Source organism: Schistocerca americana, chromosome 1 (assembly GCF_021461395.2).
Source record: "Schistocerca americana isolate TAMUIC-IGC-003095 chromosome 1, iqSchAmer2.1, whole genome shotgun sequence".
Taxonomy (NCBI): Eukaryota; Metazoa; Arthropoda; class Insecta; order Orthoptera; family Acrididae; genus Schistocerca; species Schistocerca americana.
The window spans coordinates 144,569,902-144,589,757 of NC_060119.1; the positions used below are offsets into that span (position 1 = coordinate 144,569,902).

At 39.4% G+C, this 19,856-nt stretch overlaps 1 protein-coding gene across 1 annotated transcript in view; it reads left to right on the forward strand.

Annotated features, from left to right (window-relative positions):
- LOC124620789 (protein deltex) overlaps positions 1 to 19,856 on the forward strand; it is a 45,583-nt gene that overhangs the window by 14,568 nt on the left and 11,159 nt on the right. The window contains exons 4-6 of the mRNA XM_047147094.1: positions 5,814 to 6,008; positions 10,032 to 10,243; positions 18,144 to 18,455. Coding sequence (XP_047003050.1) covers positions 5,814 to 6,008; positions 10,032 to 10,243; positions 18,144 to 18,455 — 719 coding nt within the window. The remainder of the gene's footprint in view (positions 1 to 5,813; positions 6,009 to 10,031; positions 10,244 to 18,143; positions 18,456 to 19,856) is intronic.

Consider the following 19,856-nt stretch of genomic DNA (forward strand, 5'->3'; position numbering starts at 1 on the left):
CAAATCGATTTATCGGAATGAGCTTAAGAGCAGGAGGAGGATTGATTTTGGTACACTATCTTTCCAGGTCACCACGTTTCATATGATGGTGACTTGTAGAGTACATACATTGATAGTACATGGTCCAGCCACAGTATTGTGATCACCACCTATGTTAGACTCAATGTGCAGTGACCACTCGCAGTCGGCAGGTGGCAGCACTAGCAGTGGAGGAATATAAAGTGTGTTGGGGTACACGGAACACACTGCAGTCATTGTCAGAAACAGAGTGATTTATCCGATGTCCAAAAGGGCATGATCATTGGCTTTAAGGCCAAGGATGAAAGCAGTTCCCAAATACTTAATTTTGTAAACTGTTTGCATGCTGCTGTGGTTAAAAATATATGGTGCATGGCGCTATCCAAAACCAGCACTGAGACAACTGTGGTGCACCACGAGCCTTAAATGACGGGTGAACAGTGGCAGCAGAGATGTGTACGTGGGATATATGTGCAAATGCAGAGCAACTGACCATTTATATTAACCAAGGGGCTACCATGTACCCATGCTGACTGATTTTCATCAGCAACGGAGGCTGGAATTTGCATGCCAATACCGCAACTGCAACTGGATGTCAACTAGTGGCAACAGGTTGCCTTTGCAGATGAATCATGTTTTATGCTCCATCAGACAGATGACTGTTGCCGTATAGGGCATGACGTGTCTGATAGCAAACATTCTTCAACAATCTTTGGAAGAGACCAGGCTGGAGGAGGGAGCATTGTGATCTGGGGAATGTTTTTGTGGCTTTCTCTGGGTAATCTTATCATTCTGGATGGCACAGTGGATCAACACAAGTATTTAACATCTTCCAAACACAATAGTGTGTGGTGGCTGTGTGGATTCGAATGATCGTTGATATCACTGTTTGCAATATTTACCTGCCGCTAAAGAGGGAAATCCGTACTGTGAGTTACTGGATATGATATAGTGACACCCCCTTCCTCCTTGGGGATTTTAATGCTAATAGTCCTTTGTGGAGCAGTTCCAGACCATCCAGTGAGGCCTCTTCATTGAATAGTTCCTTGACAAGTTTGAATTTTATCACAATGACTGGTCCCTTACCCAATTTAGGACAGCACACAGCTTGTTCTTGCCCATAGATCTTATTCTTTATTCACTGAACTTAGTTATTTTATTACAAAGGGCTGTATATATCACACTCTGTGACAGTGACCTCTTCCTGATGGTCTTGTCACCTCCCATTCCAGACTGACCAGCCTGTCAGGTATTCCAGAGGGCAAACTTGAAGATGTACACTATGAAAATCAACACAAGAGCTCAGTTTTTAATTAAATGAAAAAGGATGCCTGGTTTGATATATCTCTTTCCTGGGAATACGTATTCCCTCCCAGTTGTAGGTCAGACATTGTGGGTTACTTGGCCTTTGATGACCAAGGACTGTTCCCAGCTGTTGGTTTCATGGTGGTGACATCATTGACTCACTTGCCCTCCCACCTTCCAGGCATATAAACAAGGGATGGAAAGATCTTCCCAACCTTTACTGTATACTGTTCAGGTCACATAACAAACATTTAAAGGATAGGAACTGCTTTGTGGCCTCAACTTGTCCCATGACATGGCCTCAAGCCCTGACTTGTTCCATTATCAAATGATCCAACAGATAAATGTAGACTGGTAAAATTAACTTCTCAGAACTTTTAATTGCATCTGGGCCCTCAAATTGTGTGGACTTTTATCTACCTGCCAGTCTGGTTTCTGGGAGGTTCAGTAAACAAGAGACCTCCCAGCCAGATTAGAAACAGCAATAAGACTACAGTCCAATTAAAATCATTTGATAATTGACGTCTGTCACTTGCTGCTACAGTGTTTCCACATCGGCTGCCACTCGGTTGTAGGCTACACACAAACACAGCAGGTCACTTTACAAATGCTATTAATGTGCAATGCAGAGCAATGTTGGAAGCAGCCTTCACAAGGTATGACAAAAATGTGTGATGCTCTGTTGACAGCTGATTTTAAATGATCAATGACTGAACTGGCGGATGACATGTTGTGTAGCCGTGAATTTAAACTCACATGCTAACTCAGCCACAAGCTTGTGATGTGCAATGTATCTGAGAAAACAGTGGTCAGCAATCTGCAGCAGAACTAAAATCATGATCACTTTCTTCAGGGCGATTGAAGCTAACCTCTATGAGCAAATACGAGATAGAAAAATTTCAGTTTCAGTGCTAAAAGCTAACCATAATTTCTTGCTATCATTGGTTAGTGGTACCTGAACATTCATCACAGTGGCTACATGAGCTATCGCGTTACCAACCAATGGGCAGTTCTGGTTGGCACGTGGTTGCAGGTAATGGGCAACACAGGCAGATTCCAAATGAAAATATACTGATAGGAAGTGAAATGAGAGCAAATAAAAGTCAGTATGATGATGAAAATCATCATGAAGTATCATACACACAAAAATCTTTAAACCAAGTAATTGAATAAAAATAATAAAGTATATTGATTGATTGGAAAAATAAAAAATAAAAATTGGTGTATTTCATGTGATCCGAATGTGCGACCTTGTACACATTGCATTAACATGCTAACCACTGAGCTACGCCACTAAACTTTGTAAGGTTGCTATATTTATGACTCTGGGGCCCAGTTGCAACAATGAATTGTAGCCTTTTAAAATTCGTCTGTATGCAGCATCTTGCAAAGCTTTCTGATGTAAGCTAATCTCTGTAATTATAATAACTGTACATGTGACACTGAATTGTGTCTTGTGTGGAAGGATCCAGTAGTGCCTGGTTAGTGCTGTGCATGAAGTGTGTACGTACACATGCTTGAGTGTTTGTGTGTGTGTGTGTGGGGGGGGGGGGGGGGGGGTACCACGCGTGATGCAGTGTGAAATAGAAGGGCCAGATCCAGGATTCGGTACCCAAAAACATCAAGAAAGAAAGCTGGACTAGGAATTATAAGTGAATTGACCAATTGTTTTGGCAGTTTGGCAACAATGAGCAATTCGGGTGTGACATTGAGTGCACTGGTGAGGGAAAGCCAGTTCCAACTCGTGAAGGGTCAACTGTCAAGTAATTTTTTCCAACTTTAGTAAGTTATTTAACACCACCATCTTGTTAGGTTTTCGTCAACTTACTTGAAACATATGACACTATCATGTCTTAATTACACTCCACAGCTGGAACTTTTGTTGCACTTCACTGACATTTATGTACAGCTTCTCGTCCCACTGATTGTTCATGATTGGAACATTCTTCAGTTCCCCTCAGTTGTGGGGGAATGTTATAGTCCAGGGCTCCATCCTCAGTATCACCTATTTCCTTGAAGCTGTCAGTGGACCCGTGAACTCCCCAGAATGAACAGATACTTCTACAATTTATGTAGATGACTTTTGCATTTGGTACAGCTCTCAGGTAGCATCCCATTTGAAGTATCTAGTCCAAGGAGCTATACAAAGGGCCTTGCCTTGAACCTGTTACCATGGCTTTCAGTAATTCTACCCTGCCAAAACACAGATATGTTCTTTCATTGTCGTACACTGATCCACCTGGACCTGGAACTTTTCTAAGGGACCCAGTTTCTCAAAGTAGTGTACAATCCTGCTTTCGTGGTCTACCTCTGATGTCAGACAGTTGTAGCTGCTCCACATCCATCAGGTCAGATAAAAGTGGATGTGGAAACTAAATGCACTCCGCTCTCTGTCATATTTCTTGGCATCTATAACAGTACTGCAGGGCTCTTAGTTTTATCACAGCTGGAGTGTGGATACCAGGAATGTGGTTCAGAGGCATCAGGCAGTGTGACTTCTAGACCTAGTTTGCCATTATGGGGTAAGACTTGCCACCATGGTTTTCTGAACAAGTTGAGTTTTTTGGTGTAGTCTGGGATCCTACCTTTGCAATTTCAGCGTTGTCAATTACTACTTAACTGTGCCTCCACTATCCACTAATTCTCTAACTACCTCAGCCAAGGGTGCCCATACAATAGCTTGTGCAGGGGAAAGGGGGGGGGCTAAACATGGAGGTATCAAGTATTTTTAACATTTTGAAAGATGAATGGCTGGTTGTAAGAAGCTGTAAAAAAAGTTTCATTTCCAACCCTGTTAAAAACCTAGGTAATACCAACTTTTTAATCATTTCTTTGGAAGAAGATCTCCCGACTATACTATAGTTGGGAGGGGGTGCAGCCCTCCCTTGGCCCCGATTGTGGGCAACCTGGACCTCAGTGTCACATATTTCTTCCTAACAACTCTAACACTGTCGCCCAATGTAGGGCAGGACTCTAAACTGAAATTCAGTTGTAAATCCTCCACAGAGATCTTTTCCTTCCTCCACTTCACTGTATCCATCAGATCACTTCACACACCCCCTCGCTGGTGTGTACCTAGATCTCAGCTGTACATCTTCAGCGTATGCAGTAAACTGTCCCACCATGTTTCCTATAGTCTTCATCATTCATTGAGTCATTCAGACATCATGTTCTGTAAATCTGGTAATGAAGGAGAGCCTCCAGGAATGTGGAAAGAAACAAGTTGTACATTATCAAGGAGAAACAGTAATTTCTCGGTCTATTGGTCTGTGTAGATGACTATCCACATGGTGGCTGATATCTTGCATGCAGGGATCCACTTGAAGTCTAGTGTTGTCACTATTGTTGTGTTAAAATAGCTCCAAAGGAGGCTCTGGAGGCTATTTCTGTAAAGTATGCTAACAATTGATTATGAGTAGCACTAACCTATTCATAATTACAATTATAGGAATTAAATAGTGTGGTTTCCTCCACTGATGCCAGCCAGCTATGTATTTCTTTGTCTGCTTATACATATCCTGTGTGCACTATTAAATCTTTCTCATAGCAGACAGTATGAATACACTATCCCTTTTAGAAACACTGGCTACAGTTGTGTACAGTAACTTTTATTGTCTCTTAATTGCAACAGAAATATTTTTCCACAGAGGAAACCTCATGTACACATTCGTGAATGTTCAGTCTAGTTTGTCATGTACGAGTGCTGCCAACTGTTGGGGTTTACTATAAAAATATATGCAAGTCATTGTAGCAGTGTGCAGCAGCTTGTGATCGCCAGAAGAAATGGAAGTAGTTGGTTAGCTACATTCCACTGTATAGTTGAATATTAGTATTGTTATTTTTCATGGTAATTATTGACTGATCAGTTTATTCATTACAACAGTAAATATATCAAAATTAGTTACTTTAGTCTACAGAAAGAAGCCAAGTTTACAAAGTATATTTCGAAAATGGATAAATTTATATAAATCTTGCATCTAAAATCATAAAAAATCACCTAAGAGTAGAAAGAAAAATTTTTGTTCCCCCAGAAAAAAATCGGGTCTGAAAGATCTATGAGAAATGTTAGCTTGCAGAACTGAATAAAGGGTTGGACCTGAAAATCAACACAGCTGCATGCATTTCAACCATGTTGGAAGAAATGAAGGCAGCATGAAGAAAGTTAGGGACTCTGTGTATACTGATGTCTTGTTCTGAATGCTGTTAAATGCATGCCACAGTATTAGCTTACATATTTCATGGCCCAGCAAGCTATGTATAGCTTCTGTTAGTCCAGTATCATCTGCCGTCTGGGATTTAAGTGTGCTGAAGTTCTCTCAGATCTCTTAAATCACTCATCAGAATGGATTCTCTTCTTTCCCTCACTCCTTTCCATATCTAATGATGTTGCTGTTGTCAAGACATTAAGCTCGCTTTCCTCCTCCTGTGAACTGGTACAGTAAATCGTAAAAGATAACTTTCCAGTAATCACTTATGTAATGTTTTCACAGGAAGGAAGGTCAGTAACAACACCAGCAGCAATAAAGTTGTTACCCAGAAAACAACAGCAGGGCTGTCAAAGGATAATGTTGGCACAAGTAAAAAACAGACATTTTCTGGGATTAAAAAGAATGTGAAGAAAGGGAAAACGTCTAATGAAGGTGCTGGTAACATTGCACGTATCTTGAATAACTTGAATATATTTGGTGAGTAAGAAACTTATTTTTGTTGTAATATGAATAAATGCCATTTCTTTACCAAGGAAGTTTTAAATTTAGTTCAGGCTGCTATTCAGTTTTTTTTAATAGCTATGAACAGCTTGGGTGCTGTGTCTGGCAGTGAGACTGAAAATTGAAGTTTCCTTGGTTTTGAAAGGCCATGATAGTTATTTGTATGTTCTGTACATCATGTTCACGATCTAATCTTGAATATATGTTATTGAGAATGTAATATGTTAAGGATGTTCCATCCGATTGTGAGAAATAAGTTTGAATGATGTGAACTGAAAGAACTAATTAGATGCTGAGTTTGTATTATGAGGTTGTATAGTTATTTTGCAACTTACATTTTACTGTTTCAGAATAAAATGTGTGTTGCAAGTTTCAAGAACTGACTGTTGACCTTGATCCAGTTGTTGTCTTACCTTTTGCTACTATGAAATATTTTCACATATTCACTGGATTTGATATTGATACTTGTTACTGATAAAATCACCTGGTTCAAGTGTTATTCTTCTACTATAGGGTATTTGATGTGAAGATAAATGATCACAACCAATATTATTGGTCAAGAGTATTTTATTTTGTTATCAGTATTTAATATTGTACTAGGTAACTAAACTTATCATTTAGTTATCTTTTCGTTTGTAAGCTTTACAAACTGTCAAGTGCCCATGTTTCAGGAAGAGGACGTTCTAATTTCTGCGTCTCTTGATGTCCACAACATTCTGATCAGCACTCATAGTGTTCCTTTCCTTCTCTGAAATTAATTTTATTGCAGTTGGAAAACACACTTTAAAAATAGATGGTGAAATGAGGTGTCATTAATCTATATTGGTCTGACACATTTGAAGCAGCTATACTGTTAATATAATCCAGAATCCAGGGCTCCTTCATCTGAGAGATGAAAGGAGAAAGAACTGGAGAAAATGAGACTTCCTCGGAATGAAACGTTCACCTTAAGTACAGGAATTCTGAAATATTGGTAGTAGCTGAACACAGTCTTATAAGTAAGCACCATATTATGTTTGAACATAAGAGAATACTGGTTCACACTTCTGCTTATTGGACTCTGTTGTGAGAGAAGCAATAGAAATTGGACTATGTGATAGCAATTTCAATAATTGCTACACATTGACAATGCATGGAAGTGTGCACTTGATAAAGAAAGAGTACAGAGGAAGAATTCACATAGATTGCTGCCTAATATGAGTGATGGCACTGCAAATTATGCTGGACAGTGAGCACAAAAGTAATCTGTTGACACAGAAGGTGCCTCACCAACGTGCACCATCTCCATATGTCATCATGCTCTCATTTAATCAGATGCCATCCTTCAGGAATAAAAATGTAAGCCTCCCTAGTGTAATCACAGATTTAATCTCTGACAATGGTGATGGAGGAAGTGATTGAAAGCTTGGGATTTTATCCTAATTTGTTGCGGAAGATTAGCCAAGGACTGCATTGCGAAGGACTTGGACACGAAACTTTTCTCAATGTTCCCTTCAATATTTTGAAATATTTTCTAGTCTGTTCATTTATCACTCTGTTTTCCACTATACCATTTCGTTGTGATCAGACAACTTATTTTGTATAGCCAGTTGTGCATCATCATCGGAGGTGAAATTCATGACTGACTAGACATTTAAGAGTTTACTTACAAATATGTTTTCTGATAGTATTCTGCTGTCATGTGAAATTCTGGTGGAAAAATCCATGGAATTCAGGTTATAAGTGGTAAGTTAGAGTCCTAAAATGTTTCTTGTATATGAAGCTTTGAGAAAAGTAAAATGTGAACATATTATCATTTATTGTTTGCTTTCCTTCGTCTTCAGAGTGGCATAATAATGATACAAAGTTTTCTAGAAATATTTGAAACATTCGCAGTTGGTATCTGTACATTCCAACAATTATAAATGGAGTTTCCAGTAGCAGCAATACAAAAACAAATTCTTTACATTTTTAGTATAAGAATACATTGTGGACTACAATAGATTTGAACATGCTATTTCTAACATACATTGCAACTCGTCCTTTCTCGCTATTTTCTCTGCAGGAATATACCGCTTCTCAGTTTAAAATTCTGTCCTTCCTTTCTGGTGCTCTATATCCAGTCATTGCCAGGTTGGAACTTGTATGGTTCATCTTCAGCATTAACAGAGAACCATCCCTCCTGCTATACAGGCTATTATTATGGAGGTGTTGCCACCCCCAAAAACATTTTTAATTCTGCTGCCAGCAAACTCCCGCCCTGGGGAGGAATTCGTGTAACCATTCTATCAGCATTTAGTGTTCATTGCATGATCAGATATGACAGTTTGTCAGAGTATATGTGCATCACGTATCCAAGGTGGGACATGATGACCAGGTTGGTATTTCTGTAGGTGAAACCACATACAGGCTGGCCAGCACACTGGCCACTGTCATTAATCCTTGAGTCAGATTTGATCCAGAGCCAACAGTCCTCCCCATGTTCCAGAAGTGGGCTCTTCAATGGGCTCAGCTATCTGGCCAGGTTCTCTGTTTCACATATGGTTTCCTTTATGTGCGTGGTAGACAGACAATACATCATCAAGAAGTTCATTCTGTGATGTACTTTTGCTAGTAATCTTAGGTATTAAGAATGTATGAAAGTGAATCAGACTGAAAGTTCTAACAGTCAAATAAGTTGCCTAGCTGTGTAACCAGTCTCACAAGACACCATACATTTTGCAAATAAGGAAAGTAAACTATACTGTCTGTTGTTGCAGCAGTGCTATTCTCTCTCTCAATTTTACATCAGTTTCAGTTCCTTTTGATAAGCTGTCCCATTTCACTGCAGTTTGCTCATACTGAATAACTTCTTTCCATCTTAACTTGGAAGGGGAAAAAGTGTGAAGAAGAAGACACTCCTGTGTACTTTAGAACATAAAATTGTCCAATAAACTCCAGAATGAGCACTCAACATGTGAATAAATATATTAACTGTACAAAATTATTTAGCACTAATTCCACAAAATGCTCATGTAAACTATTAATTTTCAGTCACTGAGAGACATTAATTAAATGTGACAAATACACAGTCTCAAAAACATGCACATTTAATCAACCAGACATTATTTTATTTTTTTCACAAGCTATAAAGTACGACCCTATTGTCAAAATATAAAGCTGTATTCACTGTGCCTTATTACAATTACCTATTAATCTATTTGCTAAGTCATTTACCTTTTCTCCATCTGTCCCTCCCCCCCTTTCCCCACACCCTGTGCACAATTCTCAGCAACAAAAATTATCTGTGTGGGGAGATGTTTGTATCATGTTTCCTCATCCTCTGATGGAAAAGTACATTGCCTGCATCAGAACAGTAGGACTCAAGTAGACCCACAATTACCTTCAGCCTTTAATAAAATATAATCCCTACTATATCAGAGGAAAGAGCGAGACAGGTGGGATATGAATGGTAATCCTCATCTGAGACCATTTACTTTCATTATGATTGATACATGTATGGGTTTGTGGCCTTTTTCCTGTTAGCAGTAAAAACAAAATTAACTGTTTTTTTTATTCAGGGAAGATAGTACGTAACGGCTGAGGCCACATTTAATTCGTGCAATTCGCTACTGGTTGGCATAAAGTATGTTGAAATTTAACCCTTTTAGTGCCAAATACGATCTGATCGTGATCCAGATTTTCGGCGAAAAATGCCAGTAACGATCTGATCGTGATGCCTTTCTCATTCATTTTTTCCGCGCTTGAAGGCAAAGTTGTTAGTATTTCCTAGCGAATGAGAAAGGCATCACGATCAGATTGTTACTGGCATTTTTCGCCGAAAATCTGGATCACGATCAGATCGTATTTGGCACTAAAAGGGTTAAAATGGTTTTTTTCCTACTCTATTGTTTTTCCTTTTGTATTTGTAATTTTCTGTGTCCTGTAACCCCTTACTCAATTCCTATGGAATAATCTTAAAATTCACAATTACAGTTTAAATCATGGTGTCATAAAATGACTTAAGTTAATCATTTACAGGTAATAAAGCAAGTAACAACTCTCTTCCACTTCCACCTACAGTGACTGTCACAAATTCCACTAAGGCAGTTCCTGTTCGTGGAAGCAGTGGTAGTGAATCAGTATTAGATGCAGATTCCAGCAGCACAAAAAGTGGGCGACGTCCTAGTGTTGACACAGTCTCCACCTATCTTAGCCATGAGTCAAAGGATGGGGAGCTTAGAGTTTCACAGGTACTAATTTTGTGTGTGTGTGTGTGTGTGTGTGTGTGTGTGTGTGTGTGTGTGTGTGTGTGTGTGTGTGTGTGTTTGAGAGAGTGAGAGAAGATTGTTGCAGCCATCTGTTTATGTTGAAAACTGAAATTTAATACAGAGTTTGTCTGCAAAGTAATAAGACTGGGTCTGGTCTAAAGAATTTATTGGTCTGATCAATAAACATTGTTAAAATTCTTCAAAATTGTCTCCTTGGGCATTGATACATCACTGCAAACTCTGTAACAGCCCACAGGATGGTGGGAACGTGTTGAAACTGTGACCTTTCAAGCTTCTCTTTAGCTCTGGGAACAGAAAAAAGCCTAATGGGCTCATACTGAGGCCTTATGGTGGCTGCAGTAAGATTAGTATGGCCGTGGTCCATGGAACTCTTCTATCCGTAGAAGAGTTCCATGGACCACGGTCATACAACCCGGAAGAATTCTCGGCAAGATTCCAATTCTTATCCGGGCCTTGTAGGCAGTCACAATGATGGCAGTATGGGCTGGAGTGTTGTCAAGAGGGAGCTTCCAGCAATCGATAATCTCCAGTGGTTTCCATCATGTGACAGCTTTGTGCAGCATGCAAGGACTTCCTTGGAGAACACAGCATTGACAGTTCATACCAAGGCTACAATTTTTTTGCCACATTTCTGTGCAAAACACTTGTTGACCAGCATCCAGATCGCTCCATGTCTTCAGCAGTCTCCTGTCCGTTCTTGAACTCACTGAACTAATAGAGAATGTGGGCCCTTGACAGGACATTGTCTTTGTAAGCCTTCTTAACCAAGGCAAGTGTCTCGGAAGTGGTTTTGCCCAGGTGACAGCAAAATTTAATCGTGCAACACTGCTCCAGTGAATGCACTATTTTTCCTGATGGGGAGTGTGCTACTTGTCGACTGGAGTGCTGCTTGGTAGCCAGTCTCATTATTACTTTACAAACTAACTCTGTATGTAAACCTAAATGTTAGACCAATTGTCAGGATTGACGTTTTGTGTCAAAATTTTCTCCTTTCCCCCTTAAGTTCCTTTATTAATAGTAGTTCAACCCTTAGTTTATGAACTGTGATATTGTACATAGCATTTTGAGAGCTTTAACAGAATTTTGTATGTTGGTGTCATTTGAATGCTACATGTTTGTTGTTTGTGCAGTTTTTGTTTCTATTTTTGTCATTATTCTTCTGTATCGTATCGAAAAAAACACCATTTGGGATAAAACTCCCACATTATGCACATCTTAATGTTTCATGTTTTTCTTTTGCCCTTGGTTGATAGTGATTTGCAGTACAGTGTTACTTACCAATAACAATGAAAACAATCAATTATTGATAAAATTATTTAATTGGATAGAGAGAAAATCTACTCACCAAGTGGCGGCAGAACACACACATAAGACTGTTGTTCAAATCACAACAGTCTTTTATGTGTGTTTTCTGCCGCCACTTGGTGAGTAGATTTTTTCCTCTATCCAATTAAATAATTTTACTTAACAATAAAATACTCAAATTGAAAGTTATACTCTATCATGGAATCTTTTTTACCAGTCCTCATTAACTACATTAATATTGAATTAACACAACAGAAAAACATACATTATTTTTTAAAGATTCTTTTTGGTTGTTAAGAGGAGAGAGCATTATCTTTAGAGGAGACAGAGTGTGCATCGAACCTTCATATTAATGAAATAGTCATTCTAATGGGAAACTAAGATATATGGTTCAAAATTGTTAGCCAAAGTTGAACAATGGCAAAGGTTTTTATGCAATATTACTAAAATTGTCAGTGCGTGTAGAACTAGGTTGACATTTAAATCAGCTTACACACAGTGAGGAAACTTCTGGCAGAATGTAAATAATTTAGGAGTAAAGGAGACGACTCATCGAAAGCGGAAGTGTTGAGTTGTCTACACCCACACACAAAAGAGAATGAAAACTTACTAGCTTTGCAAAGAAATCATTCTGAGTTGCAGATCACAATGAAAAGACTGTTACACATTGAGATTTCAGCCAAAGCCATCTTCGGAAAACACACACACACACACACACACACACACACACACACACACACACACACCTACCTGTGCCTGTACATTATGCCAGCTAGACACACTGTGCCAGTTTCGCAGTTCAGCAGATGGTCTAGGAGGGGACAAGAAGAAAGAGGTGAGAAGCAGGAAGAAGGGTTGGGAATGTGTAGCTAACGGCTCAGAGGAAGGCAGCACATGTGCTGGCTAAGAATGCGAGAGGGAGGGGTGGCAGGTGGATGTGCTAGGCCTGTGATACACGAATGCATATATCGGGAACTAGTAAGGTGCGACGCACAATGAAGATGATGCAGAGGCTTGGATTGGGAGGGAGTGACATCACACAGGAAGTTGAAACTGTTGGGTGGAGGATGTGGGGACAGTGGGTTAGTTTACTTTGAGACCAGAGGATTATGGGAGCAAAGCATATCTTGCAAGAATGATTCCCTTCCACGTAGTTCAGAAAAGCTGGTACTAGAGGAAAGGATCCAGATGACAGGATTTGTGAAGCAGCCATTGAACTTCAGCATGTAGTGCTCAGTGTGATGTTGTGCACAAAAAGCTGTGCAGGGATTGCAGAGGGGTGGGTTTATGACATGGCTGCTTTCACAGGTGGCCCTGCCTCTGATGGAACAGTATAAGCCTTTGACACGACTGGAGTAGGATTTGCACAAGTGAGTGAATCAGACAGCTCATGCAGCTGGGTTTTACACAGAGGTATGACCCTGTACGGTGTCAGTGGGTTGCATAATTCATGGAGGTGGTGTCTGGAGTGCTCTCCCATGGGCTGGAGGGTAATGGTTTCAATTTTGATCTGGTTCAGTTTCATTGTGATGTCTTTGTGGTCAGTACTCAGGGCCAAGACACCCTATCCTCATTTCTCGACAACATCAACATCTTCTCTCCCATCTGCTTCAACTGGTCCTCCTCAATCCAACATGCCACCTCCCTGCACTTTGACCACCTCCTCTCTGATGACCCTATCCACACCTTTGTTCATATTAAATCCACTAACTATCAACAGAACCTACATTTTGACAACTGTCACCCCTTTCATACTAAAAAATCACTTCCACACAGTGTAGCCAGTACATAACAGCACATCTGCAGTGACAAGAATTCCCTTGCCCAGTATACAGAAGGTATTATATGGCCAAAGACAGGCACAAACCCCCCCCCCCCCCCCTTTCCCGCAAACCTAGTCTGAAATCAGAATTCCCATGCCATATCCTCACACACCCCAAATCGAACCATCACCTCCAAGAATCAGCTGCAGAGGACTACCTCTTAACTGGATTAGTTGAACTATATACTTCTTCAGGGCTTTGATTATATACAGTCATGCCCGGAAATGAGGGACATGCTACCCAAGATTCTTCCCAGCCCTCCTAAAGTGGCATTCCATCACTATCTTCCCAACCTACATAACATCCTGATCCAATTCTGTGCTACTTCCATTCCCAACCCCTTGCCTAAGGGACCATATCACTATAGGTGACCCAGGTACAAGACCTGCCTGATTTCCCCACCCAGTACTTCCTACTCCAGTCCAGTCACAGGCTTATCTTATCTCATCAGAGGCAGGGCTACCATTGAAAGCAGCCATCTCATATACCAACTCTGCTAAAGTCGCTGCATAGCTTTTAGTGGTGGCATGGCAACTAGCTGGCTGCCCACCAGAATTATTGGCCACCTTCAAACTGTGGCCAAGAACAAAGCTGATGGCCCAGTGGCACAACACACAGCTGAGCACGACATGCTCAATTCAAATGGCTGCTTCACAGCCCATGCCATCCAGGCCCTTCCCTCCAGTACCAGCTTTTCTGAACTGTGTGGATGAAAGTTGTTATTACAAAACATCCTTCCCTCCCATAATCCTCTTAGTGTCAGTCTGCATTAACCCACTGTCCCAACATCGTGTACCCAACAGTTTCCCCTTCCTGTGTCATGCCTCACTATTCCCAATCCTCAATGATATCTTCATTGTGCGCCACACCTTACAGGCTCTGGTACTCATGTATTGCATGCCTAGCCCCTCTCCTGCTACCCCTACCTCTTACATTCATAGCCAGCACATATGCTACTGCCCTCCTAGCTGCCAGTTACCCATCCCCATTCCCTCGTTCTGCTTCGCACCTCTTTCTCCCTTTAGCCACTCCACCGGACACAACCCTCATCCTGCCCTAGTCCACCTGCCAAAATGCAATCCTGGCAATGTGTGTTCCTGTTGATGGCTCAACCTTCTGTTGTTTGGGAAGTGCTCTCTTTTACTCCTAAATTATTTAAATCAATTTTCCATTTGTTTCACCTAAGGGATGTAATATATGTGTTAATGGACTCCAAGTAATTCCAGTTATGAAAAGCAGGGCAGCCTTGATTTAAGCAGTGATCATCCTATTTCCATACTCTCAGCTATATCAAAGGTGAATGAAACAAATTGTGTACAATCAAATAACAGCATTTCTCAGTAAAATAGAATCATTGACCAAACACCACTTTAAATTTCCTAAGAACATCAATGTTAATGGTGCACTTTTCAGTTTCACTGACCAGATTCTTCAATGCTTGAATCAGGAGGAATTTTCCTGAGCACCTTTCTTTGATCTAAGGAAGGCTTTTTATCTTATTAATCATTTACTGTTACTTCAGAAGCTAGAATTCTTTGGCTTCAAAAGTATACAAGCTGTGAGATTTCCATTTTGTTTCACCAACTGTTGGTAGAAATGATAAGCCCAGAACCCGAAAAAAAATTTCTCAGACGAAGCTCTGATAAACTGTGGAGTCTCATAAGGCTCAGCGGTATACTCTGACCTTTTTCTACTTTTTATCGGTGGCCTTCGTTGAACCTCTCAAGTGCTTCTCCTGTGTCATTTGCAGGTGTGGCAAATTTGATATTCCTATCTTGTTCTATAACTGAAGTCCAAGATTAATGACACATCTAAAAGCTACTGTCATGATTGCAGAAGAATAAATGTTGCTAAACACAAGCAAGGCAACTCATATAATCTGACAAGAAACCTTAAAAAGTCATGACAAACCAACTGAACATGTAGCAGAGGCAAAATTTTCGAGAGTTTGCATTGTTAGTACATTTCAGTGGTAGTACTATAAGAGATCAACTGCTAAAAAAGTTGGGCAGCCTATGCTACATATTCAGGATTTCCAGTCAGTCATGTGATATGAAAACACTGAGAACTATCATAGACCAACACACTCAGTATATGGCATCCTTCTGTAGGGGGAGGGGGAGCTTCTCACAGAACTATTTTCCATTTGCATAAAAGCACAGTAAAAATAATAGAGGGAGTAACAATGTGATCAACCAACAGACTTATATTCAGAGAAGTGAATATGTTACCTGTGTTCTGTACTTATATTATAGAAGCAGTTTCTTTTGAAAAAGGGCAAGAAAAAACTTGATTTGTTTGCCTCAGTAGAAGAAACACACAGGCGTGACTTATGAAACAAGGTAAATATTCATTTGGTGAGCCAAACATTAACAGAAATTATGATGTGGTAAGAATTATGGGCAGCAAATACTTCAGCAAACTACCCCTATACACTGTAAATAAAACCATTACTTCAAGGAATAATGTAAAGGAAATGCTAATAAAACTTACCTTTGATTCTGTACCTGTAAATAAACTTGCATTAACTACATGACCTCATTCTCTCCACAATACAATTTTAATTGTAAGAAACATATACTCTGAAAATGCTACAAATACAGGTCAACTACACATATAATTTCATTTCATTTTTGTGACTTGTTCTAAACACAAATATCCTAGTTTTTTATATCTTGTACACTTCTATAAAGATAAATAAATAAATAGTTTTAAGTAATACGGGCAATGCCTAAGGGGAAATGTCCAATATCGTTATGATGTGAACTATGATTAAAGGAAAGTACAATGTTGAAATTCACCTGACATTGTACCTAACTATAGTAGTGCAGGTGCAATATCCTGGGAAAGTTTAAGCAAGAGTGTACCCAGAAAGCTGTATAATGTTACATTTTGTAGAAAACATTTACTTGTCATTCTTCTTTTCTTTCATAATTGGGAAAGGCTCACAAAACAAGAGAAAACCACTGAATTTCCATTTTTTGGGAAGAAATGAAAGATAGGGAACTCAAAAACTAAAATGTTAGATATTACAGGTTGTGAAGGCAAGGAAAAAGTTAGCCAAAGCTAATCAAGGAGGCAGCACCAGACATATGGTATTCGGCATGCACCAAGTTAGTGCGCACCGAATGTTGAATAGGCAAACTGCTCACTGAGGTGTCAAGGAGTAGTCACCAGATGATGATCACGTTGAATTAGACATGTGCACATTGCCATACATTGTGTCACTCTGGGAGCAACAGATATTCGTTGTTCAGTAGCTCTACAGAAAGGGAAACAATTGGAAACTTATAGTTAGTGCCGCTGCTTTTGTAGTGCTGGTGTGTGACAGTATGTTAAGAGAGAAGAAGTCAAGGAGAAGATAGTGTTCTCAAACTTTACTGTATTTAAGCAGATCCTAAACTATTCCATTAATAAATCCTTATTTTACAGTTTAGTGACATCATATTTATGACATATCTTAAGTCTTTCCCAAGCATCATAAATGACGCTCGAATTTTTGTAATCAGTAAAGATGAACTCCATATTACAGGTACATCGTGCTACCACTTCAAAACTACCAATACTGCGTTACTAGGCCAACCCATTTTCAAACAAAAAATGACGATGTTGTTGCCTGCAGGAATGGCAGATTCAGTACTTTGATCTCTGTTTAGTTAATAAGCTGAGTGCATTGCTGTGATCTGGAACCGTGTGACCGCTACAGTCATAGGTTCGAATCCTGCCTCGGGCAAGGATGTGTGTGATGTCCTTAGGTTAGTTAGGTTTAAGTAGTTCTAAGTTCTAGTGGACTGATGACCTCAGAAGTTAAGTCCCATAGTGCTCAGAGCCATTTGAACCATTTTGTGCCCTTGATGGTTAGTAGCTATGAGATGCTGGGGTATCTGTAAGATGTTCTGAGCACAAATGTATAACAGAATTTGGCAACAATAATCGATGCTAAGGAGAATGGGATTTTACTGTTATATAATTACAAACTCTAGGCATCTAGATTAGCTGTAAGATCTTCGCTTTGAGGGTAAAATTTTAGAAAATATGGACCTTTCCATAAAATATTTAGTTCATTCATTGTCACAGATATCATAACCTTCAGTGAAACAGTACAGGTATTGTTGAAATGTTGCTTTTTTTTATTTTTTACTCTGATCTATAGTTTGGGCAGAATAAATTCTTTCTTACCTCTTCAGAAATTGTTTAGATTAAATAACCACCCATATCTAAATGGGAGCAGAACAGCAGAACAGGGATGGCAACTCTGCCACACTCTGAACAGTGGCAAGCAGAGAATGTAGATGTAAAGACAGATATATGTCTGTACACACACACACACACACACACACACACACACACACACACACACACTGTGTTATTTCCGTTCTGAAGATGCGATTATCATAATATCAGATGCAGTAAATATTAATTTGATTCTCACTTTCATTTTGTAATTTTGAATGTAGTGCAATGTATTAATACCATCAACTCTGCAGAAAGAAAGAGGGCCTTTGCCAATTAGAAATTTAGTCTCTTCCCTCCTTTAAGACTGTATTAAGAGTTTTTGATGTTAAAATATGCAAACAGACCTGATAATTTCTTAATTAATTCTTTTGAAGATGCAGTTTGCTTGATAAACTATGTGATGTACATCATGGAACCTTTATATGTAACCTTAATTGATTAATTTTCTGTTATTTCATTCACCATTAGCTTTTTCTTGTTTGTTTGTTTGTTTACAGAGGGATTTGTTGGATTGCAGTGCTGGAAGTGAGGATGTATTTGAAAGTGGACATAAAACTAATGTTGCTTATAAACAGAAGAAATATCCTACAGAGAGTGGCACAATAATCGGTGTTGACCCAGCAAGCAATGTTATATCCCAGTACGTCCGAGTAGTAGAAGACGGTTGTTGGACTGATGCTCGGTGTCCCATTTGCTTGATAGGACTGGTGGACTCGGGTAGTGTGGTTGTGGCATTGACAAGATGCTGCCATCAACTTCATCTGGATTGTCTCAACTCTATGCTCACCAGGCAGATACCGGGAGGGAAGGTATTACTGGGCAGAGTGAGATATGTGCCCACTATATAGCTATATGCTAGATGTATAGTTCTCAATAAAAGTAACTATTGAAATTACCGACTTCAGGTCTGCCTATTACACAAATAGCTGTTGTTTATAAAGGCCCTAACATGTTTCAGCACTTTTGTGTTATCATCAGTGGGTACTGTGGAAAGGAAAGGTGCTACTCACCATACAGCGGCGATGCTGAGTCGCAGATAGGCACAACAAAAAGACTGTCACAAATAATAGCTTTTGTCCAGTAAGGCCTTCATCATAATTAGACGGCAAACACACTTATGCACACTCATGCAAACGTGCTTTTGCGTGACTGTGTATGTGTGTGTGTATTTGCCTTCTAATTCTGACCAAGGCCTTACTTACCAAAAGCTATTATTTGTGTTACGGTCCTTTTTTGTGCCTGTCTGTGACTCAACATGTCCGCTATATGGTGAGTAGCAACTTTCCTTTTCACAATATTGTTACATTCCATCCTGGATTTTCCATTGTTTCATCAGTGGGTATTTTTATTCAGTTATGTACAATGTAAACATGATTTATGTAATAATTATTGTAATGAAATTAGTCCCAAAACAGTTTGCCAGTTGCAATTATTACCTTATTTTTTTGTATTGTTGGGTTCTGTACGATGCTCTTTACCTCTCTGTATACTGCTTGCTTGTCATCTGCAACTAAGTGATGTTACTGTGAGTTTGGTTGGTGAGTTAGCATATCACTTTATCTATGAAATGAAACTTTTTCATGTAAAAATATGTTGCAACTATATTCTGTGATTAGTTACAATTAGTTTTGAAATGTACAGTCTGCATTCTCATTTAGAAAGAACTGCTGTTTGCATAGAGGTGGGTATGAAATCCAGTAATTTTTGTCTGCAAACATGGTTTCTGTTGGAGTGTCAAAAACCAAATGATTGGTAAGAAACGAACTTTACAAGAAGACAGTCAAGAGTTAGGGTTTTTCATTTTATTTTATTAATTTTTTTATGAAATGTAGTATTTTCTTCCTTCATGTTGTGACACCGAGGAGGAGGAGGAGGAGGAGGAGGAGGAGGAAGAAGAAGAAGAAGAAGAAGAAGATGCTGCACCATACATTTAAACAATTTTTCATCGATGTAGATTGTGTTACATATAAGGTTAATTCTAAAAATTTGATACAGTATTACCAGTTCCTAATGTGCAAAAAATTACCTTCACATATTTCCTAAGTGCTCTTCATGAAGTTGATTCTACTGGTGTAACCTCTGAAACCACTTACTATCAGCTCCTTGGTATGTGTTCTTAGAACGGTTGAACAGTTATACTCCGTTATCGTACAGACACTACTAGCTAATCATCATGAGAAAGCTATTTATTCTGTTAGAATGGAGAAGGG